Source organism: Theropithecus gelada, chromosome 9 (genome assembly GCF_003255815.1).
Source record: "Theropithecus gelada isolate Dixy chromosome 9, Tgel_1.0, whole genome shotgun sequence".
Classification (NCBI taxonomy): domain Eukaryota; kingdom Metazoa; phylum Chordata; class Mammalia; order Primates; family Cercopithecidae; genus Theropithecus; species Theropithecus gelada.
In genome coordinates, this window is record NC_037677.1 from 6010540 (window position 1) to 6038513 (window position 27974).

Genomic DNA, 27974 nt, shown 5'->3' on the forward strand with positions numbered 1-27974 from the left:
CTCCTTGCCATCCTTTTGCAGCATCTCGCCTATGCAGACTTATTTTCAACTTTTTGCTTATATAGGAGTGGTTTTGAATGAATGAGAGCGAGGGGCCTGGAGGGACTTCCCCCACCTCCCCATCAGAAAGCCGGGCCTCGGACCACTTCTCCTCCTCACCATCTAGGGGCGCTGCCGCGCTCCCCAAATCTTGTGGAATTTCGAAAATGTGCGCCAGGGCGACACCTCTTGACGGTAGAAGACGACGCCGGCGGAGGGGAGCGTGCAGTGCGGTCCTCCCGCGGGCAGGGGGCAGTGCGGCAAGGCGCCCTCGGCGCAGGCGCAGAGGCCGAAGCAGACGCAGGCGCAGGCGCGGCGCAGGCGCGGGCGCGCTCTCCCGGCAGCCCGCGCTCCCTGACCCCGCGCCGCAGAGCGCCCTGAGGACTCAGCGGAGGGTGGGCGCCGCCGAGGCCTCCTGCCGCCGGCGGGTTTCCGCGGAGTGCCGCCCGGCTCCGCGCTGCCGCCGCCGCGGCCCATGGGCAGAGTCGGCCGGGCGGGCCAGGTAAGTCGCACCCCGGCGGCCCCGGGTGGGCGGCCTGGCGGGACCTGAGGCGGGCGCGCCTTCCCGGGAGGCGCCGGACGCAAGGCCGCGGCTTTAGGCCCGTCGCGAGGGGCGGGGGCCGGGCCTGCGCAGCCCGAGCCTCCGGGGGGTCTCAGTCCCCGCGGCGGGCCCTGGTCTCTCCGCGCGGCTGCAGCCCGGGACCCTCCGCCCGCCGCCGCCTCCGGTGACCCGGGCCCTGACCTGACCTTCTCCCTCTTCCCCTCCTCCTCCTCCTGTCTGCCTCTGGCTCTTTGGTACTGAAGAGCGTTTCTCCTTCGCCTCGTGGGCCACATCCTGACGAAGTTGTCCGGTCACTAGACCCCAGTAGTCCGGAGCGTGTCCCCCCTGACCCCGCACAGTTGCCCCTCTCCGGGGCTCTGAGAAAGAAGCCGGTTCCTCCCCGGGACTCAGAACTGGGAGTGCAGACGTTGGCGCTTCCCAGACTCCAGAGCTCCCTAGGACAGGAATGCAGCCCTGACCCGGGCGTCGCCTGGGCTCGTGCTGTTTGAGCGGTGTTTCAGCGCTCGCGGCCGACCCCAAGCAGTCTTTGAGCGTCACCTCTTGCCCAGAGGATGTGTAATCATCGCAGAATGCAGGTGGAAGGAGGTTCTGCCCCTGCTTGCAGGAGTTTGGTTTCTAGGAAAGCAGGCGTGAAAACCCAGGCCCGGGTTGATCTGAGAGACGCAAGTAGGGTCTGAAAGGACCTCTCTTGGGAGAGGAGGTGATGCTTCCGTTGAGTCTTGAAGGTACTTTGTTAGATGGTGGGAGCTGGGGAAAAAGGCTCCCGGCGGTAAGTGCGAAAGTAGCAGAAGTGAAGCCTCGTAGTGCGTTCTGGAAACTGCAGGTAAGGCAGAGAAAAAGGTTTGAGGAGCGGGTGGTGCTGTGTTTCGAGGAGTAGTCAGGTCAGAACATGGAGGTTTCTTGAGAAGCAGTAAAGGAGCGCCGTTGAGGGTCCTTATTTTGCTAGAGCCAGGCATATGGATGGGAAATAGGATATTCTAGATAAAGGCAAGATTCGCATATACTCAAGATGAGCACTGGCTCCCCGCAGCAGATGGAGTTTTTAAAAGGATGAGACTCGGTTTCCACATTTTTAGTTGATAAATGCTGCGGATGTTTTGAGCGTAATGACGGCTTTTAGGGAATGTGGGGTAACAGTTTAGTGAGCTAAACGAGAGGGCTTTTAGTTAAGCAAGGTGCTGCGTGCTGTCCAGTTTATAACAGCAGGTTGTGCGATTGTGGAACTCTGCGGAACCAAAGACAGCGTTTCTGGAGGCACTTGAGAGGATTGTTGTACATTCCCAAATGCAACTTTATTTAAAGTGGATTTCTTTTTACCTGGTTTGCGTTAAATTACCTTCCCATTCTCCCCTACATATGAATTTTTCAGACCTCCCCCCAGCAGGGAACAGATGATCCCAGGCTAGTCATCTCTCAAACCTTTCGTAATAGTCAATAGTGAAGGAAGTTCTGTTTATTCGCCTAAATTACAGGCGACTCTACTCGACTGTTTGCATTTTGGTAACAGCGGAGTGTGAGATTGAACGGAAAGATTAAATTGACAAGGGTGTCAGATGGAGTGGAGGTATGGGAAAAAAAAATTTTTTAAATTCTTTAGAAAGTCATGGTAGAGCTTATACTTGAAGTAGATGCTTTTGTAGCTGTATTTTTTGCGGACACCAAAGTGCACCACCCCTTCTGTTTCCCCTCCTGTTCATTTCTGTGTATATTTGCCATATTTTTTTTTTTCTCCTGAGACAATCTCACTCTGTGGTCCAGGCTGGAGTGCAGCTGTGCAAGTCGGCTCACTGCAACCTCTGCTTCCCGGGCTCAAATGGTTCTCCTGCCTCAGTCTCCTGAGTAGCTGGGATTACAGGCGCTTGCCACCATGCCCGGCCAATTTTTGTATTTTCAGTAGAGACGGGATTTCACTATGTTGGTCAGGCTGGTCTCGAACTCCTGATCTCAGGTGGTCCTCCTGCCTCGGCCTCCCAAAGTGCTGGGATTACAGGCGTGAGCCACTGGGCCCAGTCTTGCCATATTCTTTAGACTTCAAAGAGGCATGCTTTGTTTTATGATGCATGAGTATCTATTTAGTGATAGAAATATTTCTTCCTAACAAGCCTGCCTCTTTAGGTGCTCAGAACTCAAACCTCGACTCTTTATTGGTTGTGTGGTGGTGGTAGTTTTTCTCTCCTTAATAGTGGTTTACAGTTTAAATTTTATCCTACTTACAAGTTATGTGCTTAAAAAGCAGATCTGCAGATCTCACTGTTTCATAATAATGTGATTTAAATAGGTGCATTAACATTTTCCATCCTTTGACTAACACATTTAAAAAATATTAATAGAGCCACTTACAGTGTTCAATCATGGTGCTAAGCTAGAGATACAAAGCTGAAGATAAAAAACACCCCTGCCCTTAGGGGGCTTACACTGCCGGAAGAAACAGGTGTGTGAAACAATAGGCAGCATAACTTGCCAAGGTTGCTGTGATCTGAGTATGCTTGAGGAAACCAATTGGGGGGAGTTAGTTTTATGTGGGGGCAATAGTCACTAAAGGCTTCTGAGATGCACTTGAAAGATAAGTAGGTGGGGTGCTTCTGAGAAGACTCTTCCATGTTCTTTTTCCTGCCAGTTGCACATGTTTTAAAAAAATACTTTCCAGCTTGGGTGGAATCTTGAAAACTCACCATTCTTCCTTCTGGCAGAACCATGTTTGTTATGTTTCTTGAGAGAAAATGTAGCATATATGAAACGTGGGTTGCTCAAAGCGTAGTGTTGCCACAAAAAGGAAGGAAATAGCAAATATTTTAAAGTTATAAAACCCAGCAATTTGTATTTACTTTTGATCCTGGCTTCTTGTGGTATATCCAGTTGTTAGAAAGTACAACTTTTTGTTACCTGGCAGCAGACCTAATGAAATAAGTGTGTTATGTTGTCTAAGTAATATGTCAACGTTAATTAGGGTAAGTTTGGGTCTTGGCAGTCTTATTAATGCACTTACTATATTTCAGTAGTTGCGGTGGGGAGAATTAACTATTGTATATTCATAAATGCTTAATACAGCTAAAATAAGGAATGCACACTTTTTAAGGAATAGATTAACTAAAACTGTAAATAAAATTACATAAAAGGAGGAAAACAAGGAAATAATGAGAACAGGATTCCAGGGAAATTACATGAATGGGTTGGGGGAGCAGTGTGGTTGAGTGTGGTTTCTGAGTCTAGCTCCTGTCTTGTTTTGGGCGGTGAAATCATAGGTGCTTGCAGCATTATAATAATTAAACAAAAGCAGGTAGTACGTATGTGGATGGATGAGAGTGTGTTGTTGCTATGATTAATCCCATTCTGTGAACTTAAAGTTCAGTGAAAATGAGAAAAACAAAGAAAGCTCTTTTGCATTTGCTGTGATGCAGCGATTTGATTTTGTAAGCTCAGTGTTAGAGAAAACTAGCAGATGCTGGTGAGATGACATCAGTTTCTAATATTTAAAGCACTTTGCAGGTTTCAGAAGAGAAATGAGGACCTTTAAATGAGATTTGCTGCCTAGTGGTTTCTGAAACTTTTGCACAATGCAGCAAATCAACTGGAATTGTCAGTCAGCCATCTTAAATGGCATGGAATCAGAGGAGATGTGTGGTCTCATAAAACCTCATTAATTCACTTCTGAATTTTTTGCTTAATATTGAATCTATTGATGGAAGAACTGTTGGCAGCTGAGATCTAGTACGCTGCTTGATTTTTAACCTCAAAGTTTAGAGAGCTCTTTCCATCAGAGTTGACTCTTCTGGGGAGGGTGAGGAGTGTTGCCTCCCTCCCTGGGGTTTACCTCCTTCCCTTATTCCCCAGTGCTGCCTCTTTGCCTATTTCTTTAAAAAAAATTTTTTATGTGTAGTGAAACATACATCCAATTACCATTTTAACATATTTTTATATTTTATCTTTTATTTTATTTTTTTGAGACAGAGTCTCGCCCTGTCATCCAGGCTGGAGTGCAGTGGTGCGATCTCGGCTCACTGCAACCTCCGCCTCCTGGGTTCAAGCGATTCTCCTATCTCAGCTTCCCAAGTAGCTGGGACGGAACTACAGGCATGCACCACCACACCCGGCTAGTTTTGTATTTTTAATAGAGATGAGGTTTCACCATGTTGGCCAGGCTGGTCTCAAACTCCTGACCTCAAGTGATCCGCCTGCCTTGGCCTCCCAAAGTGCTGGGATTACAGGCGTGAGCCACCACACCCAGCCCATTATTAGTATTTTAATAAAGCTTATTAAATGCCTACTCTATGACAGAAATTGTAGATGCAAAAATAAATAAATGAGTCTTTCCCCTCGAAGTTTAATGGGCATTTGGTTAACGCATTTCTGGTGGCACTAACGTATTCATAAACACTTTTGGTAAAGTTCTCAAGTTATAAAGAGAAATGGATTGAGTATCCCTTACCCAAAATGCTTGGACCAGAAGTGTTTCAAATTTCGGGTATTTTTAGATTTTCAGAATGCCTGCATATACATAGTGAGATATCTTGGGGATGGGACCCATGTCTAAACACAAAATTCATTTATGCCTCATATATACTTTCTACACATAGCCTGAATATGCAATATATGTAATACTTTTAATAATTTTGTGCATGCAAAAAGATTTCACTGCATTTTTTACTGTGACCCATCACATGAAGTCAAGTGTAGTTTTTTTTTTTTTTTTTTTGAGATGGAGTCTCACTCTGTCACCCAGGCCAGAGTGCAGTGGCGCAATCTTGGCTCACCACAAGCTCCGCCTTCTGGGTTCACGCCATTCTCCCGCCTCAGCCCCCCCAGTAGCTGGGACTACAGGCGCCCGCCACCATGCCCGGTTAATTTAGTTTTTGTATTTTTAGTAGAGGCGGGGTTTCACCATGTTAGCCAGGATGGTCTCCATCTCCTGACCTCTTGATCCGCCCGCCTCAGCCTCCCAAAGTTCTGGGATTACAGGTGCGAGACACCACACCCGGCCTGGTGTGGAATTTTCTATTTTGGGGTCATGTTGTTGCTCAGATTCGAAGGATTTCAGATTTTCATATTGGAGATAGTCTGTATTGAGAAAAGCAATGATCTAAAGTAGAGTTTAGTTTGAGTTACAAACAGATTTTGGTTTATCTGTTTTGTGATTTTCCAGAAAGTCACATTGTTTATTTCTCAGAATGTATTAGTATTCCCCTTCCATTTTAAGAATAAAGAAGGAACAGAAGAACCCGTAGTTCAGTAGGCTTGGTTTGGTGACCAGTTGGATGAAGAGGACTCAAAAGATTAAGTTAGATGAAAGGTGCATGGTCATTTCTGAAGAAGTGTTTTTGGGAGCCACAATGCTAAGCTGGACTCTCAGCATTGTTTTTCTTTACTGTTGCTGTTTGAGTGTTTTTAGATTAAAATTTAAGGATATGTATCTAGATGTGAACAATGAGTTTTGAGTTCTGGGTAAGCTGGAAGAAAAGTGTACAAAAACCTCAAAAGCTATTTGGCGTGGTGTTCTTCCTTCTGGCCAGTGATTGCTGGCCAGAAATTTCTAATTGAGAGGGCTTTGTAAATGGAGTATAAACTGCAGTTCGGCCTCATTTCCTATTTAGCTGTGGGTTGGATATTGATCTTAGTCTGAGGATAGAGCAGTGAACAAAACAAACTGGATCTAGGTTTTCTTGGAGTTCAGAGTTATTAAACTGGGCTCTGAAGTGGACATCAGGAGATTCCCTCCAAGACTATGAGGACATGGTTATATTTCAGCCATATTTGTTAAAGAATAGAGTTCATTATTTTTTCCTGATTTGGCCTCAGTGCTTCAGGCCTGTGTCATGAGACGTCATCCCCAAGTTCCTGAGAAAGTGCAGTTTGGCAATGAAGATGTCAATCAGGAGGAGAGTCTGTCTGCATCCCAGCATCCCTTCATTCTTTTTTTTGGCGGGGGCGGGGGCGGGGGGAGGTGGCGGACTCTCGATCTATTGCCCAGGCTGGAGTGCAGTGGTGTGATCTTGGCTTACTGCAACATCCGCCTCCCAGATTCAGGCGATTGTCATGCTTCAGCCTCCCGAGTAGCTGGAATTACAGTCGTCCACCACCACGCCCAGCTAATTTTTGTATTTTTAATAGAGACAGAGTTTCACCATGTTGGCCAGGCTGATCTGGAACTGCTGACCTCAAGTGATCTGCCCTCCTATGCCTCCCAAAGTGCTGGGATTACAGGTGTGAGCCACCGCAGCCGCCATCCCTTCATTCTTATGTGATTCGTTTGCGCAGTCAGCCGTCGATACCCCTGGACAGTCTGCTTTCCCTGCTTCTGTACGGCCTTGGGGGGGCCTTTCATTTAAAAATCAAAATGGAGAGGTTTTAATTAATCGGAGAGTTCACGTATGAAGGAAAAGGGAGAGGTTTTAATTAATCGGAGGGTTCACCTATGAAGGAATGGAAGAAACTAAAAAGTGGTACCAGTTTTCCGGATGCTGACTTCAGGCAGGGAGTTCCTGTACTTAAGACCAGGGCAGTTCTTCTGAGGGAACAGAAGTTGGTGTGCACTCCGTCCCTCAATCCAAACAGTGTGGTACCAACATCAGCTAAGGTGTTGGGGTGGCAGGGTGTTAGAATCCTGGTAATGGAGGAGCTGAGAAGTAAGAGTACCTTCAAGAGAAATGCTTGCCGAGTCAGACCTAAGGAGGATATGTGTTAAATATTTTCCTTCTCTTCTGAGCCACAGAACACAAGCAAATTAGGCTTTTCGATAACACTGTTTCCATGGAAAAATGCTTTATGGGCCCCCTGGGAACTGACAGACTTTGGGAATTTGTCCATAAATTGGGAACTACTGTGCTAAGCATTTGCTTGCAACTTGTGGATTTCTGTTTAAATTATGTTCTCTTTCTGTCTGTGAGATTGATTTCTTATTTGAAGAAGTAAGCATGTCGGTGGGTTTCAGAATGTTGAGTTTTTTTTAAAAGTGGCAGTTGGGGTTCACTGGTGAGGGCTCTGGAGTTGGCCTGGCTGGGTTGGAAGGGGCTTCCACTGTGGCCTTGGGCAGATTGATTCCCTAAACCCCAGCATCCATGTCTGTACAGTGCTGGGCTTTCATGGGACCTGCTGCCGATGCTGCATTGCATGTCATGCTTTGTGCCTGCTGACTCGATTTTTGTTTTCACATGTTCCTCTGTTCTGCACGGAAGCTGTGTGTTGCTTGTTCACATGCAGATTGTTGATTGTCTCTTTGTAATTGCTATCATTAAAGATAACAAGTTTCCACTTGGTGGGATATGAGGAAGTCATAGTATTTAAGATATAACCAGCGCCGCCCCCCCGCCCCCGCCGATAATCGTAATTGACAAAATCACATCTAAGAGGTCATTTCTGTCACTTTTTTCCCTAAGAGTATGTTTAAATTAAACATAAATATTTTTATGTTTATTAAATTTTTTCTTTATGAAAGGGTAGCTAATTGTGCTAAATCAACCTGGTAATTTGTGTTTTGTAAGGCTTCTACTTTTTGGCACTGACATGAATAGAATTTTTTAAACATTGGGTATATGTAATTAATAATGTCCCAATTCTTACCTCATTATGTGCCCTAGCTTTGAAGGATTTCACTCATGAATCACCTGACTGCATGGTCTTGTAGATGGAAAAATGAATTCTAGAGGCTTATTTTAAAAATAATACATGGTGTAGCTTCATATATCGGGAAGAACCCTGCATTAATGAGCCTTGGCCTCTGTTGCTGAAAGGTCCTGGACCTTTTACCTCTAAAATTTCGTGATTTTTATTTTAACATGAAAAGCCTTTATTGAATTGTGCATTCTTTAATCCCCACCCCTTTTGCCTTTCAGCATTAAACTGAAGAAAAGATGTCCCTGTACGATGACCTAGGAGTGGAGACCAGTGACTCAAAAACAGAAGGCTGGTCCAAAAACTTCAAACTTCTGCAGTCTCAGCTTCAGGTGAAGAAGGCAGCTCTCACTCAGGCAAAGGTAAAGACAAGCCCAGAGCAGGAGAGCAGAGGCCTCCAGAGTGGGTTGCTCATTAGGATGACAAGGAATTTGGTTTCAGCTTGCTCTTCTGCCTTTGTATTGGGTAAATGGTGTTAAACATTTGTAGGGGGAGAGGAATGAGGAGTTTAAGGCCGCTTTGCTGCTCCTGGCTCCTGGGAATAGGAACATTTCATGGGATAGGAATGAAGAAAAACAGTACTCTGCGGGGTTGGGCACGGTGGCTCACGCCTGTAATCCCAGCACTTTGGGAGGCCAAGGCAGGCAGATCATGAGGTCAGGAGATGGGAGACCGTCCTGGCCAACACGGTGAAACCCCGTCTCTACTAAAAATACAGAAAATTAGCTGGGCATGGTGGGTGGGTGCCTGTAGTCCCAGCTACTCGGGAGGCTGAGGCAGGAGAATGGCATGAACCTGGGAGGCAGAGATTGCGCCACTGCACTCCAGCCTGAGTGACACAGCAAGACTCTGTCTCAAAAAAACAAACAAACAAAACAAAACTGGTACTCTGAACCAGTAGTGACACTGGTTTTCAAACTTTAGTGGAGGTCTAAGATTGAGTGAGAACTTGTTTAAGGTACTGATTGTGTAGCCATACTCCTGATATTCTGGTAAACTCTAGTTTAGACTGGAGCCCCAGGAGTGGGCATTTTTAAGTAGCATTCCTACTGGTTTGTTGGAGGTAGTTTGGAAGCAGCACTTTGGGAAGAAGCTCCACAGAATACCTAAGCTGCTGGGTGTGACTTATTGAGGGCTGGGGTTGGTTGTGAAGGCGTCAGGCATATGTAGTCTGGATGCTAATTGCTTTTGTTTCTGTTGTGTACATGTTGGATATTGGCAACTCAACATGTAAAACATTAAAAACATAGTTGTCGACTGGATATTTGCCATTAACATGTAGGCATGAGAATGGTATGATTTGTTTACTATTTTAGAGGTCGTTATGCTCTAGAGTTTGCATTCGCAGTGGAGGCTATATGCCCCCAAACGGAGCGAATGTCGGTCTTTTGGGGGGTGAAAAAATCTTGCTCATATTGTGCACAGTGTTAAAATTTCACGTGTCGGAAAAAATGTATTAAAAGGCTACTTGTTGGGGAGGCAATAATTAAACTTGAGAAAAAGTACTTTAGAGATACATGCTGAAATATTTACTGATAAGATGATGTCATTTTTGGGATTTACTTCGAAACAATTCAGTACCAGGCAGGGGAGGGAGGGAAGAACAGAACTACCCATGAGTTGGTAATGGTTGAAACTGGATAGCAGAGACTTAAGAATTTATAATCTCTTTAATTTCATGTTTGAAAATTTCCATAATACACAGGTTTTTTTTTAAAGTTCTACTCATTTTTCTTTTCCCTTTACCACATCAATAGATACTTACGTGGAAGTGCTTACGTTTGATTGTTCAGTATTGTAGAAGTTTTTTTGTCTTTTTTAAATTCATCATTACCAAATTTAGATTTTTTGGATGCCAGTATTTTTTGTTTTTTTTTAAAGCAAGTTTTCATTCCAAATGTAAGGAAGGTTAGCAAAACCCCGTTTTTCTCTTTAATTTTTTAAAAAAGTAAATGTATAAAATCTTTGTAGATTTCATGTAACTTTTGCTTTGCAGGAAAGATGTGGAAGTGAGCCACCGTGCCCGGCCTCATGTAGATTTTTAAAACTTGAGGTAGCTTGTGAAGTTATTTCTACTAACTTTCTAAAACTTTTGAGATTGCTATGTACAGTTAGTTTTGTGGGTTTGTTTGTTTGTTTGTTTAAGGGAAATGAAGATTGCATTCTCTTAGGCTGTTTAGTTACTCAGAATACTAGATTGGCCTAGCCAAACCTGTAAAGATATTTATTTGGTAGAGAAAATTTGAAGCTGTGGTTTCATTTGTATCTCCATTTGAAAAAATACAGAGTTGTTTCTTGGTGTCCACAGGGGATTGGTTCGAGGATCCCCCCACACCGGATACCAAAATCCAAGAGTGCCCAAGTCCCTTATATAAAATGGTGTGGAGTTTGCACATAACCAGCACATATCTTCCCATATTTTAAATAATCTCTGGATTGCTTGCAATACTTAACACAATGTAAATGCTGTGTAAAAAGTTGTTATACCGTATTGGGTTTTTTTATTTGTATTTTTTGTTATATTGTTTTATGTTCTTAATATTTTCATCCTGGGGTTAGATATGTGGAACCTGTAGATACAGAGGGCCAACTCTATTGAATAGAAAATAATAATAGAAAATACGTGATTCTGACTGGGCACGGTGGCTCGCACCTGTAATCCTAGCGCTTTGGGAGGCCGAGGCGGGTGGATCACCTGAGGTCAGGAGTTTGAGGCCAGCCTGACCAACATGGTGAAACCCTGTCTCTAATAAAAATACAAATATTAGCCCAGTGTGGTGTCATGCGCCTGTAATCCCAGCTACTCTGGAGGCTGAGACAGGAGAATTGCTTCAACCTGGGAGGCGGAGGTTGTGGTGAGCCTAGATCGAACCGCTGTATTCCAGCCTGGCGACAGAGCAAGACTCCATCTCAAAAAAAAAAAAAAAAAAGAAAAGATGTGATTCTAATAAATCCCCCTTCCGTTCTTTAAACTTTCATATTGACTTTGTGAGTTGTTAATTGGGTTAAATTTTGTTTGCTTAAATTTATAAGTATTGTTATATTCAGGAGAGATGAAGGCTTATTTTGTGCCTTTTATAGTGGTAATGGAAATTTGTAACACTTTGACTTGCAAAAGAGAAAAATTAAACCTTTCTAATCAAAAGATCTAATGGTTGCCAGCATACCCATGTGATCAACCTTAGCTTTGCTGATAGGCAGCCTGACTCAGTGTGCCTGCTGTGTGATGCCGGAAGGGGCACACTGCCTCACCTGCGAAGTGTTCTTGCCTAAAAGCTTTACCCTGAATTCAATCAAGCCTTTAACCTCCAGGTTTCAGTAGTTACAAGGAATAGAGGGACAAGCTAAACTAAATAGCCAGGTAGTTATTAGATCTAGAACAAACAGCATTTTGCAAGATAGTGTCAGAGGAAAAAAAGGAAGAGGAGATGAAGATGATGGTGATGATGATGATGGGGAAGAGGGACTGTTCTCAATCAAGACACTTAAAAAACAAAAGCATTTCAGGAACTTTGGTAGGATCCTGGTTCAAAAAAATCAGCTGTTTAAAGGACATTTTGGGGATATCTTGGAGAATCTGAATATGAACTGGATGGGAAATGACATGGGAATTAGTGATTTTTTTAGGGGTGGTAACCTCACATAGGAGGATGTCCACAGTTTCAGGAGATTAGGGTGAAGCGTCATGATGTCTCCAACTTTCTTTCAAATGGTGTAGCAAAAAATATAGGTGTAAGGCCAAGAAAGTATGGTAGAACATTAACTATAATTGAATGTGCAGGAATGATTGTTTTCTTTTAAAAACTTTTTTTTGTAGATTTATAATAAAGGAGGTAGGAAGGATTCTGTATCCTAGTAGGAGGGAACAAAATCCTCATCCCCAGGTATCTTTTGAAAGTGACCAAGTTTACCGTAAACCTTTCACAGAAATGGAGAAAATCTCGTGTTTTTTTGAAAAGCTGAAAAGAAAATAACATATGATTATAGTAATAAATTAAAAGGCTGTTGTTTTAAGATTATGGTTTTCTCATATCTCAAAGGTTTGTTGCAGGGACCAGAAAGAAAGTATTTGTTGCAAACAGTGAATTTTAATTTGAAACTTCAGTATGTTTTCCTTGTTTTTGATGATTTTAGAGCCAAAGGACGAAACAAAGTACAGTCCTCGCCCCAGTCATTGACCTGAAGCGAGGTGGCTCCTCAGATGACCGGCAAATTGTGGACACGCCACCACATGTAGCAGCTGGGCTGAAGGTAAGGCCGCACCTGCCTGTGACCTTGATACATTTTCCTGTTTTCCATGTGGCTTATTTTGCATATATGTTACTCTTAACAGATGGTCTCCTTAGTAGGCCTTTGAAACCAAGTCAATATTATTTTCCACCTAATTTTTACTTTTGTTTTGCCAATTTTGAAATTTATCTATTTGAAATAAAATAATTTGTCATAGAAAAATCAGAAACTAGAGATAGGCAGAAAGATAAACAAATTACCTTCAGTCATACACTGCAGAAGTGAAGAACTTATATTTTTCCATTCTGTGCCTGCTCCACCTTCTGCTAACTTGCTTTTCTTACTTAATACATTGTGACTGTGTCAAAAAATACAGGACTGTATGATCACGTTAATGGCTTCACTCTATTCTCTTGTGTAGATGAACTGTAATTCCTTTAATGCTGGATATATGGGTTGTTTCTATTTTTTGCTATCATAACAATGTTAGTAGTTACTGATTTATTGTGGATTAAAACAGAGAAAGGGGTTTTAAAACCCACTTCCACCCTAATCTTTATGATTTCAGTGATTTTACATATGCTTGAAAACAAACATGTGGTCAAGTCTATAAATTGGGTTACTGAGGAAAGGATAACTCAAAATCATAGTTAAAACTAGAAAAAATGAGGTAAAATGAGTGAATAAACTAGTTAAAATTATACCCACTATTTAAGTATACATTTATCTTTCCACAGATGGCATTCAGATAATGACTGTGGTCATTTAAACAACACTATGAATCGCACAAAACCGCTTGATGGAAAATGACCAAAAGATTAATAATAGTGCTATCAAGACAGTTTCTTAGCAAGGCGTGCTTGTCCTTCCCACCACCTGTGGGAAGGGCTGCATCAGGCTGGGGCAGCCCCAAGGGCACACTCCTGCCCAAAACTCACTGTTCTGGGTTGGGCTCCGCCTGCGGCCTGTCCTGCTTGTGTTCTGGGCCAGGCTGTGGCTGCAGCTTATCCTCGAGTTATCCTTTTCTGAGGGGAGCGGGTGTTGCTCCTGAGGGCTGGTGGTTCTTCAGGTGGGAAGGCACCCCATGGTGGAGGTGTTTTTTTGCTGCTTCCTAATCATTGAGCATTTTCCCCCGTAAATTTGATACCTAGTTTTTTCCTACTACATCTAATTAAAAAACTGGTTCATCGTTTCTTCTCTAATTGTGTATTGGTTCTAGTACTTATAATATTAGTCTCCTATTTAATGAGTAAGCCTCTTTCCTCCTTGTTACAAAGTTTTCACAATCAATTTTTAATTTTATTCACATTAAGTGAATGCATCATAATTTACGCAAGTATTCCCTGACTGTAAAACCACCTAGATTTGCTTTTACGTTGCCTTTATAAATACCACTGTAATTAACATCTTTTTGGGGTTTTTATTTTTGAGACAGGGTCTTGCTCTGTCACCACGCTGGAGAGCAGTGGTGCAGTCTTGGCTCACTGCAGCGTCCTCCTCCCGGGCTCAAGCGATCCTTCCACCTCAGTCTACTGAGTTGCTAGGACCACAGGCGTATGCCATCACGCTTCACTAATTTTCTGTAGAGACGAGGTTTCACCATGTTGTCCAGGCTGGTTTTGAACTCCCGAGCTCAAACGATCCACCTGCCTTGGCCTCCCAAAGTGCTGAGATTACAGGCATGAGCCTCTGCACCCAGCCCACTAATGAACATCTTTACAGAGCTGTTTCTGTGTTATTAGGGTTATTTTCTTGGATCTCCTGAGCTGGCATTAAGATAGCCGTTTTTATGGCCGGTCTGTTCTGGCACCAGTTTACTCCCAGCAGTGCACAATATCACCTCAGGCATATGGGGGTGAATTTTACCCCATCCTCCCTCCTCAGCATTGAGGGTATTAACATTTTAATTTTTTTTAATTGAACAAATCACTTTATTCATTGCAGCATTTAGAAAAGGATGATTGATTTCATTGTTAAGCATAGCAGGGTTTATACGTAAAAGTTTTTTTCTTTGAAATTTTGAAGTGTCAGAGAATGAACCTTCATATTGACAGTTTGTTCTCTTAGACACGTTGTGATAATTGTGTTAGATAAATTGAGTGGCTGATTGTCAGTTTCTCTCTAAATAATAACTGAAAAGAAATCTTCATGTGCTTTTGTGTTTTTTAAATGTCTTTTATAAAATGAATACAAATGCATAACTAACCTTTAGGAGCCCTATGTTAAGTATCTTTTCCAGTGGTAGGGCCTGGGAGGTGATTATAGTTATTTTCCTAATTGCTCTTATTCATTGGGTCATAGCATTTCCTGATACTTCGTCGTAAGGAAATGAGGTGTTTGTTTTATAGTGCAAAATGTCAGACCCAACCATGAAACAAAGGAACTGTTAGATTGAGGTGTAATATGGCATGTAAGCTGTCTTAATCTTACTGGTTCTGTGTTCAAGCAGGAAACATGTTTACAAACGACCTTCTTGCCTTTGATACAGTTGGACAGTGTACCTCCTGTAAGAGGTACAGACTGGGCCCTCAAGGACATGAATCCTTGTTGTTTTGGATGTGTGTGTAACAAAAAGGGGACACTAATCCTAACCTGTGCTTGTTTGAGGTGTCTTTGAAAACGAGAAAAGGCATCTTATTGTTACAGCTAATAACGAAGAATTATGCTAAGAAAACTAACAGGAGAAAGTGTGGGAAGGTTTAGGAAAGTTGGGTCAGGGCTTCCAGAACCACGTGTAGACCGAGGCCAGCCTAGGGTAAAGTTCTGTGTCTACTCAGTTATTTCCTGGCTGTGCTCTGCCTCTCTTGTTTTGCTAATTTCTTTGTCGTGGCTACTTCTCGTCTTTCAAAGAGTAGACCAAGTTTCTGAATGTATAGATGAGAAAGCACAAACTGTCATCTAAACCCGATTTTAGTGAACCTTAAAAAAAATATGATGCTGGAAGAAGGGAAATTACATCGCCATGTATCAAACTCAGTGCCTGAAATGCAGCCTACCTGGGAAGGGACATGTGTTCTGAGGATTAAAAAGACCGAGAAAATGGTTTCTAAGATCTCCATATATTGTTATCTCCATGTAATCAGAATCTGAAGTTATTCTATTAAAATGATGACTGCAAGAATGATTGTGGTGTTCATGGTTGTTTTATTTTTTAAGTTGTCATAGAGATCTGTAAAAACAAGTATTCAGTGCTTTACTATAAATATTCAAATTTTTTACTCAACTAACATTTTAGCTGGTAGTGGCTTATTTAGGAATTCCAGGGAAAATGCCATAGAGTATTATAGAAATAGTACTAATCTAAGAGGTGAAATTTTGTGTCCTGTTTCTGCTGCCACCTGATGAGGCATGTGGCCTTGTCTGGTATTTGTTTTCTTTGTCTGTGAAACAAAGGAGGGAGCTAGATGATGTTCAAGGCCCTTTTATCTCCCATATGCTTTGACCTTAATTTTGTAAGTAAACCGGTAAGCTATAAAGATGATTTTTACTGCTGTTTTTACCTTCCTCAGGATCCTGTTCCCAGTGGGTTTTCTGCAGGGGAAGTTCTGATTCCCTTAGCTGACGAATATGACCCTATGTTTCCTAATGATTATGAGAAAGTAGTGAAGCGCCAAAGAGAGGAACGACAGAGACAGCGGGAGCTGGAAAGACAAAAGGAAATAGAAGAAAGGGAAAAGTAAGGCTTCCTTCGGATTTGGGGATGTTTTACAGTTGAAATGTTCGTTAAAATGTTAATGAATGGACTTCACTGCTGTCTGTAAGGCTGAAGTTAATTTTCATGGGTGATCTGATCAGTCACTACAAGGAATGAAACTGTTTTACGATTTGTACCTGTTACATCTCAGAATCACAGCAAACTTCACCTATAGACTGAAGACCTAAAGTGTATATTTTGAGTGAGTTGTTAGAAAAATAACTTATAAACCTGATGTTGAAAATTTTTTTTCTATGCTGGTACTCTGCTATAGGTTGACTATCCCTAATTCAAAAATCCGAAGTCTGAAACACTCCAAAATCTTTGGAATGCCAACATGCCGCCCAAAGGAAATGTGCATTGGGGGATTTTGGCTTAGGAATGCTGAACCGGTAATTGTAATGCAAATATTCCAAAATTCGAAACACTTCTGGTCCCAGGCATTTGGAATAAGGGATTCTCAACTTGTAAAATCACAACTATTTAAAGTACTTAAAATAGTCTTCTTAACTTTACTATTTTTGAGCCAGGTGGATTTTTAAAAATTCATATGCAGCTTTTATTTATGTTTTTGCAAAGTACAAGTAGTAGAATGTATTTGTAGTTCTTCTTTTTAAAAATATTTAGTATTAATTGTCAAATAGTTAACATATATTAAATATGAATATACTGTTTCCCATTTTTTGAATCATTTCATGAGTGAAAGTGTTATAGACTATTGAAATGATTAAACTATTACTATGTTGATAGGCTTTAACATTGGAAAAGGTCAATGTCAAGGAACCTTTTTTTAATTGCTGGTTACTCTCATATAGTTATTGGCTCAATTTATCTCTTGAATTTTTCTCACTTTTCATACTTTATCTACTTTAATCTTTTACCAGCTATGCTTCCTACCCCCGCAACTTAATAGTTGATTGTGAAAGGATTTGGTTATCTTCTGGCCAAGAGGAAGTCATCCCAGGTTCAGGTCTCTAAATTGGTTCATCCTTTATTTATTTATTTATTTCCTTTATTATCACAGAAGGCGCAAAGACAGACATGAGGCAAGTGGGTTTGCAAGGAGACCAGATCCAGATTCTGATGAAGATGAAGATTATGAGCGAGAGAGGAGGAAAAGAAGTAAGGCATGAACAAATATGTCTTAAATATATTTAAATAGTGGAAGTACAATTCCACTATGTGCTTTTTCTTTTCAGTTTGATAGTTCATATGACATTGATTTGGGTAATTTTCTTTCTGGAATCCCAGCAATACACATTTGCGTAAGTTTTAATTTATGTTGGGTTTTCATATATATTTTCCTTGGAGCTTCACAACCACTTTCTAACATTTATTTATTGGATACTTTGGGACTAGCTTAAAATCTATTCCTATACTGTCTTACTGCAGCACAGTCCAGTTGGCCTATGCTGAATCCACTCTGTTGTTTGTCTTAGGGGAGAAGCATAGTTAACATTGACTGTGTCTGTGTTGGGCATTGTGACACATTTCATCTCCACTATCTTAGTTAATCCTCAGATGTTGGTTTTTGTTAACTTGTTTTGGAATTCAGTATACAGGTTGAATATTTGTAGGTCTCGTTTTTCCAGCTTATAAATTGACTACCCTTTTTAATAAGGAGGCATGCTTTCCATATTAAGGACATTGTTTTGTTTTGTTTTTTTCTTAAACACCAGCGGGAACTAGATAGCTCTGAATGAGAAGACTTTGACCATGTAGCTCATGATAGGGAAGTAGTGGCATGCCCATTATATGTATAGTTGTTGACAGATTGATGTTCTTATTTTAATGTGATTAGTAGCAGATTTCCAGTAATCACCCTGAATTTTTTTAACTGAACTTATTAGAGCTAATCTGCTTTTCAGAATTAGTAATCACTCTCGGTCCTAGTGACGAGGTTAGTAAAATGATCATAGGAAGTATTTCAAAAGAAATATAAGAAGGTTTTACTCAGGTTCATATTTCTCCTTGAGGATTTTATATCATCCAGTCCTGTTGATCAAAATGCGTGGACACTGGCTTTAGAATAATCTCTAGAATAATTCTTTAGAATAGTTTATTTATTTATTTTTGAATTGGAGTCACTCTGTCGCCCAGGCAGGAGTGCAGTGGTGCAATCTCAGCTCATCACAACCTCCAACCTCCTGGGTTCTAGCAATTCTCCTGCCTCAGCCTCCAGAGTAGCTGGGATTACAGGTGTGCACCACCACACACATCTAATTTTTACATTTTTTGTAGAGACGGGGTTTCACCCTGTTTGTCAGGCTGGTCTCAAACTCCTGACCTCAAGTGATCCACCCACCTCAGCCTCCCAAAGTTCTGGGATTACAGGTGTGAGCCACCGCACCCGGCCTCTTTTTTTTTTTTTTTTGAGACCCTCTGGCTCTGTTGCCCAGGCTGGAGTGCAGTGGTGCCATCTCAGCTCACTGCAACCTCCCTCTCCCAGTTTCAAGTGATTCTGCCTCAGCCTCCCGAGTAGCTGGGATTACAGGTGTGCGCCACCGTGCCCAGTTGATTTTCGCATTTTTAGTAGAGATGGGGTTTCACCATGCTGACCAGGCTGGTCTCAAACTCCTAGCCTCACGTGATTTGCCTGCCTCAGCCTCCCAAAGTGCTGGGATTACAGGAGTGAACCACTGTGTCCAGCCAGAATAATTTCTTTTGTCAAACATTTTGTGCTGATGCAGCATGACTTTGTAATCAGTTTTTAAAATTTTACATTTTATGTTATTTCATTGTTGATTAAGGTATAATACATATGTATTATATAATATTATGTATATATAATCCATGTATGTTAGGACTTACACCTAATGCAAAATTCCTGCGGTCTCCACTGATGTTCTCCTTCCAGTTGTCAGATAGCAGATAGAAAAGATCTGTCTTACTCTTTTGGTTTGTTTGTGTTCACCATTCATTGTCCAGGAAATACACCAGGAATAGTGACAACATGCAGCAGTTTCTTCAGGAGCCAGAAGGACCCACACTTTCAAATGTGTGTTTAATTCCAGTGGTTTGCACCCTGGAAAAGGAGCGTGCTGTGTGGTGGGGGGGATTTGGCAACACAGGGAGCTGAGTTTACTCCCTTTCTGTTGATTCACTCTGATCATTGTCTTATCTGTAAACCGGATGCAGTAATATCTACTTCAGAGGTCTGTGAAGCCCGAACAAGGCCATGTGTATAAAGGGCCTGATAGGTATTGCTCTCAGTAGATAGTTACATTCCTCTCTCTTAAGTTTCTGCTGGTTCTCTTGGTTGTATTGTTTTGCCTTAAAATGATCATTTGCAAACTACATTGTGGGGCTCTTGAGTTCCTTTTATGAAGGAACAATTTTGCGTATCTGAGGGAGTGTTGCCGCTTTTCTACATTTTAGATCCTAGCATCAGAGGTTTGTTTATATGTAGCAGGAGGTCATCAGAAGTAGCAGGTCCTCCCTTTTTAGTTTTTTCGTAGGAGGGTGGGTGATAGATATATGGTGTGTCATAGTCCTTGGGAGTCTGGCATCAGAAACCTCCTTTAATGCTTGGATTTGTGGTTTTGCAGGTATGGGCGGTGCTGCCATTGCCCCACCCACTTCTCTGGTGGAGAAAGACAAAGAGTGTAAGTAGATCTGTGTCTTCCTCTTTTATTCTGATACAGGTCTTTAACCCAATCACGGGGGATCTCAGCTTGGGCACCAGGTTTCCTGAGTGTAGAGGGAAATGACCTGCAAGCCTGCCTGGCTCTGTCACCTGAGGCTGCACCTGGATCTCAGAATGCAGTGCCCTCCTGCAGAGACCTTTCTATGCCAGGCTCTGAGGCTTGGATTTCATGCAGTGGAATCCATCTCTTTTTTATGCAATTCACTTTGTTTTCGTTAACGTATCTTACTTGTTTGTTTCATTTGGAGTTAAAACAGCAGATCATTACAGTTTTTTAACTCAGAGGTTTAGAGGCTGTTATATTCATGACCCTCCACAAGGTGGCAATGCCTTCCTTGATTAGATTTTTTTCTTCCCTTTCCATTTCAGTGCAGGTGGGTTTGCGTGTCATTGTATTGCTAAAACACCCTCGCCCACTGTTCCTTCTTGCAGTAGAATTTGGGGATTGGGATTGGACTTCTGAATATCATCTAGGTCATTTTCCCATTCTCTGGATTGGACCATACCTAAACTATCCCAAGCAGATATTCTCATTTATAGTACTTTTTAAAACTTGTTGGATTTTATTTATCTTTTAAAGAAGATAATTTCTAAGATGTTATGAAATGCCTGTTAACGTGAAAACAACGGACAAACAATAAACCCCAATTGAAACCAGTCTCTGGGAGTGGGGCTCAAGGCATCTGGATGGTCTTAAAGCTTCCTGCTGACTTTCGTGTAACTAGGGTTGAAGCCACCGCTCCAGTGCATGGCCCCTAACCTCGGAGACCTTTGTGGGCTCTGAGGCTGATGAGATAGGTCGGGGTCTAGACAGGCGCACACAAGGTGCTGCGGGAGTCAAAAGATGGCCTGATTGTATCTCCTTGGAACATACAGAAGCTCTTTCCAGCAAGAATATTCATTCAATGAGATTTTAAAGGGTAAATAACATTTCAGTAAAGTATAAAAAGGACGTTTGAGGAGATAGAAATAGCAAAAGCAAAGCTGGAATCAGGAAAGTAGTGACCTTCCTCTGGTTTTAAAAAAAAGTCGTATAAAGGCTGTAAAATTGATTTGATGTTTTTCTCCTTGTGGTAAACCAAAAAGTAGGTTAAATTTGTTCGAGATAAATAATTGATACAAGTGAGGTTTCAGAGGGTTTTCTATAGTATTTTGGTGAGACTACTTTATATTTCTCCAATAGTACCCCGAGATTTTCCTTATGAAGAGGACTCAAGACCTCGATCACAGTCTTCCAAAGCTGCCATTCCTCCCCCAGTGTACGAGGAACAAGACAGACCGAGATCTCCAACTGGGCCTAGCAACTCCTTCCTCGCTAACATGGGGTAATGATTTAATGTTCTTATCTAAGGACTTGAGAGACAGTGTGAAGCATTGATAGCCCTTTCAACAGATGCCGCTTGTTTGAAACTAAGGACATTCAGGCTGTGGGGAGACTCTTGGTGTGTGCAGGTCACACAGTGCCTGCCTCAATCATGTGGAGCGTATTCCAGTGTAATGATGGGGCTCGTTCAAAACAGCAACCTTCCAGTAGAAGTTTTGACTCATTTTGATGTTGAACATTATTTTTCTAGACAGGTACAGAACCTGATAACTGTTTACATTTGCTTTCATGACATTTGCAAATAAAATAGCTCGTATGAATCAGAGCTGACTTACTATCTCCAAAGGACAGGTGATACTTTTTTCCCTGATAAAGTGGGCCATTTGCTTTAAGGTCATGGTTCTCAGGGTCATTCTAACTACAAGTAGACATTTGCTTGCCAGCATATAAAAGTTGACTGTAAGGTTGACACTCAGGTGGGGCTTGAGGATTTTTTTAAACTGTACTGGGCTTGGTGAACATTTTGGTTAAGAGGATATTCTGTGGTGTTGATTTTGATCCTGTGAAACGGCTGTCCCATGAAGTGGCATCACACGAAGGCTTTGTTCTGTGCTGTGTTGCATCTGCTGGCTGCTGCCTGTAGCAGAAATGCAGCCGGTGAGACAGCCAGTGGGGTTGAAACTCACTAGTCTTTCAAGTGCTCAGTGACCACATGCAAGTGGTGACCATGTTGGATGGTGCAGACATAGAACATGGCTGTGGCTGCAGGAAGCTTTGTGTGCTGGAGGGTTGGACAGACATGAAGCTGGTTATGTTTTGTTTTCCCTGTTTATGATAGAAATTGACTTTTTACTGAATTTGCTTTTAACCAGGAATTACATCTTTAACTTGTGCTTAGGAAAGATGCAAGGTGGTACCATTCAGCAGTTTTTGGTCTTTTTAGCCCTAGAATAGCTTGTTCAAATGAACATGTTAAGGGAATTAAATACAAGAAGTAATGTAGGTGCAGTTCCAGTTGAAGCAGAGTTTTGTGGCTTAAGCCCTAAGCAACAGTGGTCATGGGGTGGGGGTGCCCTTCAGCCCCATACCACACCTCACAGCACAGTGTGAGAGCCATTTGGTTATTACAGAAAGCAGTGGACTGAGAGTTGTGGGGTCCAGTTTCAGCTCTACCATTAACAGCTGTACAGATAATTTATTTGTTTTTTGAGATGGAGTCTCACTCTGTTGCCCAGGCTGTAGTGCAGTGGTGCGATCTCAGCGTACTGCAGCCTCTGCCTCCCGAGTTCAAGCAATTCTCTGCCTCAGCCTGCCAAGTAGCTAGGACTACAGGTGCACACCACCATGCCTGGCTAATTTTTACATTTTTAATAGAGGTGAGGTTTCACCGTGTTGGCCAGGCTGGTCTTGAACTCCTGACCTCAGGTGATCCACCCACCTCGGCCTCCCAGTGCTGGGATTACAAGCGTGAGCAACTGCACCCGGCCTGTACAAATAATTTCTAATGTGGCGTCTTGCTTTACTTCTAAGTCCACCCCTTAAGCTAGTCCACTAATCTTAGCCTCCGTTTATTTCTCATTTGTTAAATAGGTGATCTCTAAGGGTTCTTTCATTTATATAGTCTGTCATTGGAAACTCTCCTGTGCCATTCAGGAAATGGGATCATCTTCATTATATGAAACTTCATACTTACTTTTTGATAGCCACTTTTTAATAAACTGTGGTCACAAGCTATGTGGCAGTGCAGGTCCAGAGCACACAAAAGGTCTTGTGTTTCCTAGCAGGGCACTGAGGAGACTCCACCAGAGAAACTGGCATTTCTCCTCCAAGACAACAGAATATTCTGGATTTTAGTCATAGCCTTTTCTGTTTCTCTCATGCTGCACATCCCCATAGCTTCCATCTGATAGCCCACTCCTAGTTAATGAGTGACTTTGTTGAAACCCCTCTGGAGCATGCACTCTCTCCAGAAGGAGGTGGTTATGATGGAAAAATGCAACCTGTCTCCAGTTGACGATGTCAAAGCTAAGAGTCCTTTCCCTTCTCCTCCTGCCAGGGGCACGGTGGCGCACAAGATCATGCAGAAGTACGGCTTCCGGGAGGGCCAGGGTCTGGGGAAGCACGAGCAGGGGCTGAGCACCGCCTTGTCAGTGGAGAAGACCAGCAAGCGTGGCGGCAAGATCATCGTGGGTGACGCCACAGAGAAAGGTATGTCCCCAGGGAAGCGTGTGGCTAGGGGGAAAGGACTGGCCCCGTCCGTATCAGATGTGGCCAGTCTTGATCCTGATATGCCAGCAGGGGGACGATGATGAGTGTGGCCAGAGGGAGAGGGCTGGCCCCACCGTCACTAGAACACAGGCCATCCTGATCATATGATGCACTGCCACTTCTGTTTTGTGAAGCCAGGAATCCTGAGGCTCATCTTTATTTTTTCAGAACAGAGGTAGAGAGATGAAGGCTCGTGGAGGAAAAGATGGTGAGAGACTTGGGCAGAAAATGAATAGTTCTCAGGAAGAAATCTTGGTTATGTATTTAGAGCATGAAGGACAGAGCCATACAGTGTGGCAGTGAATATACCTGCCATCTCCATCTCAGAGGTCTTCTCTACTTTTCCCTCTTGCCCTTTCATTATAGATGTGGTTTCTAATTCTCTTACAGATTGTTTGCTTTGCGAGATCTAATGTTATTTTGCAGTCTCTTGGTAAATGATGCCTAGTTGGTGTTTTATTTTCATTTAATTTTTACAGTCTGTTCTATATTGAGGGAATTCAGGAAAGAAACATATATTAGCATTTTAATCAGGGAAATTAAGTTTGAGTCAGCCTAGCTGAACTTCCTTTGCTAAAGAAAGAAGAAAACTTTTCTGGCAGCCCTGTTCTTGCACAGCTTAGGATACATCACGAGCCCGACAGGTGAGTGCCGGAAACCAACAGTCGTCCCGACTTGTGAGGTTATGTGAAGTAAGGCAGCTGGTGGCTGGATTAGTAACTGCATATTCCCCTGGGCCCGTGACTTTGAACGTTTGCTACAAGTCAACTCACCTATAGGAATTATCACTCACATGCCCTGTCAGCCCTTGGGGAAGTGAGATGAGCAAAAATTGCAGGTAATGATGGAGGCTCAAAACATCCAGATGCTATTGTAAAAACATGCCAAAGCAAAGCAGAGGCTTTTGTTGCAGATAAGGCTGTGTTTTTGCTTAAAGACCAATTGTGTAGATGCTTAGGACATAAATGGTGGGGATCGCTATTGAAATTAAATTAAATTATTATAAGTAGGACTCAGTTCTGTAACACATCTAATGATATGTTTTGATACAGATGCATCCAAGAAGTCAGATTCAAATCCACTGACTGAAATACTTAAGTGTCCTACTAAAGTGGTCCTACTGAGGGTAAGAAGCTGAGGAAAGCAAGCTGTCGGCCTGCCTAGATTTGTGTGTGTCACCCCAACCTACCCTGCTCCCCCTAAAAGTTAAAACTGAAAATGATCCTTTTGCAAATAATACTTTGGGCAGATCCCACGTAAGGCTGATTTTAGATTTTTCACTAATGTGTAAGTCTCTGCTAAGTACAGTGTTTAAGACTGCAGTGAGTAATTACTTTCAATATTTGAAATTGCAAGAGCTTCAGCTAGTTTATACATTTTGGTGCTTACATAGGTGCTTTTGTAACTCTTTACAGGCTTAATGTATGTTTTAGTGTTTTAAGAAATACTAACTTTTGGGTACTTTGGGGATGAAATTTTTCATTGTGTCATTTGGGATTGAGAACATTTACCATCACTAAAGTAAGTCATATTTATATACCCCTGCTAGGTGTTTGTAAGTTATACTTGGTACTTGAATTTATTTATTTTTGTGTTTAAAGAACATGGTTGGTGCGGGAGAGGTGGATGAAGACTTGGAAGTTGAAACCAAGGAAGAATGTGAAAAATATGGCAAAGTTGGAAAATGTGTGATATTTGAAGTAAGAGTGTTTTCTTTTGATGTTTATAACACAAGTTGTTATTGGCAGATTACAAAACATTTTCTACATACAGGACAGGGTATGCTACAAGTAACATATTCTTACTGCAGAAGGTGACAGGCATTGTTTATTTGTGCTTCTCTTGCTCAATTATTACAGTTTTAAACATAAAGACAAGAATGACTTGGAGTTTTATTTGGTGAAGAAACAGGAATGTTTCATGATTGAGAATCAGTATGGTGACTGAAGACCTTGATTCTAGTGTGCTCAGTAGTTTAGTTCCTTAGACGTGCCTTTGGTTTCAGTCATTTGGTGAGTATTTAGTGCCTTTCACATGCACTGCACTGTACGGAGAGCACTTGGATTACAGGAAGCATGCTCTGTACTCAGTGGTGTGTTCAGTTGAAGAAACACAAAAATAACTAAAGGGTATTCAGTTACTAGACTGGGTAGTATTGACTAAGTTCAGGAGTTGAGACAAGAATTAGATCAGTGAAAACATAGAGACTGCCTTGTGAGCAATAGCAGATGTGGACTGTGCTTTGAAAGGAAGAGGTGAGATTTGCAGGGAAGGGTATTCTGATTGGGATAATGGCTCCTAGGAGACAGTGAAGATCAGGACTACCAAAATGGAATGGATGGGCCCACTGGAGATTAGCAGAAGTGCTTAGGTGGGTGGAATGGACCACATTACAGTGGGCTAGGAAAGCTAGACAGAGCTAGTCAAAATGAGACCTGATGTGAAAGGCCACTAGAGCACCAACCTTTTTAATCTTAAAACTCTGCTTACTCTGTTTCTTTATCCTGTTGCTGTTTGTTGACCACATAATTATTTGTTTACGTCATCCGCTGGCACAGGGCCTTGATGAGGTCAGAAACTGCTTAGCCCTGTGTTCCTGGCACTAACAATGCCTGTCATAAAAACAGGCATTCAGTACATTTTTCATGATGAACAAATTATACTTATTTCCTTGGTATTTGACAACTAGTTGACTGTATATGATGATAATTAGAAGATTCACTCTGAGAAATCATTTAAAAGAGAAAACTCATTCAATGCAATCTCAAATCCCTTTACGCATCACACTCTCATTTTCTTCCAGATTCCTGGTGCCCCTGATGATGAAGCAGTACGGATATTTTTAGAATTTGAGAGAGTTGAATCAGCAATTAAAGGTTAGTTGTACAGCTAAATATTAAAGAATTAAAAAGTTGAATTTACAGCCTTAATGTTTACAAGTAAAGTTACTGTTTAATTAAAGTTAAACCTTTATAATGTCTTATAGGATACCTATATTAACTGTCTTTTGTTTGCCTTTCAGCGGTTGTTGACTTGAATGGGAGGTATTTTGGTGGACGGGTGGTAAAAGCATGTTTCTACAATTTGGACAAATTCAGGGTCTTGGATTTGGCAGAACAAGTTTGATTTTAAGAACTAGAGCACGAGTCATCTCCGGTGATCCTTAAATGAACTGCAGGCTGAGAAAAGAAGGAAAAAGGTCACAGCCTCCGTGGCTGTTGCATACCAAGACTCTTGGAAGGACTTCTAAGATATATGTTGATTGATCCCTTTTTTATTTTGTGGTTTTTTAATATAGTATAAAAATCCTTTTAAAAAAACAACAATCTGTGTGCCTCTCTGGTTGTTTCTCTTTTTTATTATTACTCTTGAGTTGATGACATTTTTTGTTAGATTTCATGGTAATTCTCAAGTGCTTCAATGATGCAGCATTTCTTGCACTGAAAAAAAAAAAAAAAAAAAAGAAAATTTTGGGACATGGGGTGATATTAAATTATTCTTTGTTTTTCTTTTTCTTTTAATAAAGCCTGCAAGTTACTATATTGTAGTTTCATAAATTCTGTAATAAAGTATCATCTTGGCAGTGTGCCAAAGGTGAAAATGATGCTTTCTCTAACAGAGAAATTCTTAGTGACTCCAGTCGTAGAAAAACGTCTTTACAACCTGAATAAGATTGAAGAATTGTGAACATACCATGCCTATTGGATGAATCATTTGCCGTTAAGCTAAGTCAGACTGTAGGGTTTGTGATGGATTTATGGAATATGTGGGTATAGAAATCATGAATCTAGCATTTGTTTTCAGAGATTCAAGCATAGTCTTTAGGGTAGATCAGAAATGACAAATGAATTCAAAACCTAGCAGGTGCATTGTAAATGTGTGCCCAATTATGTTTTGGAAATGGCAGTTCCTTGGGGTCATGTTTCTACTGGCAAAATTTGCATTAGTATTGTATGTAATTTTAAAACTTATAAAATTATCCACGTTGGCCACATAAACTGTACTGCCAATTAATAGAATTCTGGAATTGTGAGAAATTGTATCATTGAAGTTCAATAGGATGTGTGGCTTAAAAATTTATCAGGACCACAAAAAAGAAAACAAAAATATTTGGTACTGAGGTTCATTGCCAGGGCAGGAGGTATTTCCAGAAAATACTCATGCCTGTGTTCTGTTCCTTGCTTTCCCAAATACTGCATGTGACTCTCCTAAGTGGCAGCTGAAAGACTCGAGCCCGTGTTGTCTCCTTTGGTTATTATGACATGAAAGTGTATCAAGAACTCAGCATTTCTTTGCATCCATGGACTTGGTTTGGAGACATAAGGAATATTCTGACCCTTTTTAAAAAAGGATTTTCTCATGTTTTTATTTAACATAAATAAAAGAATAACATTTTATCTTTTGTGGTATTATTTTATTGAATAAAATTGAGTTTTATGATAAAAGTGCACCTGTTCTGTAAAGTCAGTTGGGGTTAAGGAATGTGAGGTAAATTACATAATTGAACATTGTAGAGGACAGAAAGAATCCAAAGCAGCCCTGAAACTAGTTATCTGTGGAATTAGGCATACCATTCCTCAAGCGGACACCATGTTTGAGCTTACAA

General features: G+C 41.7%; 1 protein-coding gene across 3 annotated transcripts; it reads left to right on the forward strand.

The window, feature by feature from the left end:
* Positions 1–333: 333 nt before the first annotated feature.
* RBM17 (RNA binding motif protein 17) lies at positions 334–27766 on the forward strand. Of its 3 annotated transcripts, none has more exons than XM_025396954.1 (12): positions 334–541; positions 8428–8568; positions 12341–12457; positions 15946–16112; positions 17155–17252; positions 19679–19735; positions 20960–21101; positions 23157–23308; positions 24421–24494; positions 24970–25068; positions 26172–26244; positions 26391–27766. In XM_025396954.1, exons 2-12 carry the CDS (start codon positions 8446–8448, stop codon positions 26492–26494), a joined length of 1206 nt encoding a protein of 401 aa, XP_025252739.1. In that variant the 5' UTR covers positions 334–541; positions 8428–8445; the 3' UTR covers positions 26495–27766. The 3 variants fall into 3 exon arrangements, with proteins under 3 accessions (XP_025252739.1, XP_025252741.1, XP_025252740.1); XM_025396956.1 differs by having other exon boundaries at positions 340–541; positions 17158–17252; positions 26391–27765; XM_025396955.1 differs by lacking the exon at positions 334–541 and adding an exon at positions 624–1326 and having other exon boundaries at positions 26391–27765.
* The last annotated feature ends 208 nt before the right edge of the window (positions 27767–27974 follow it).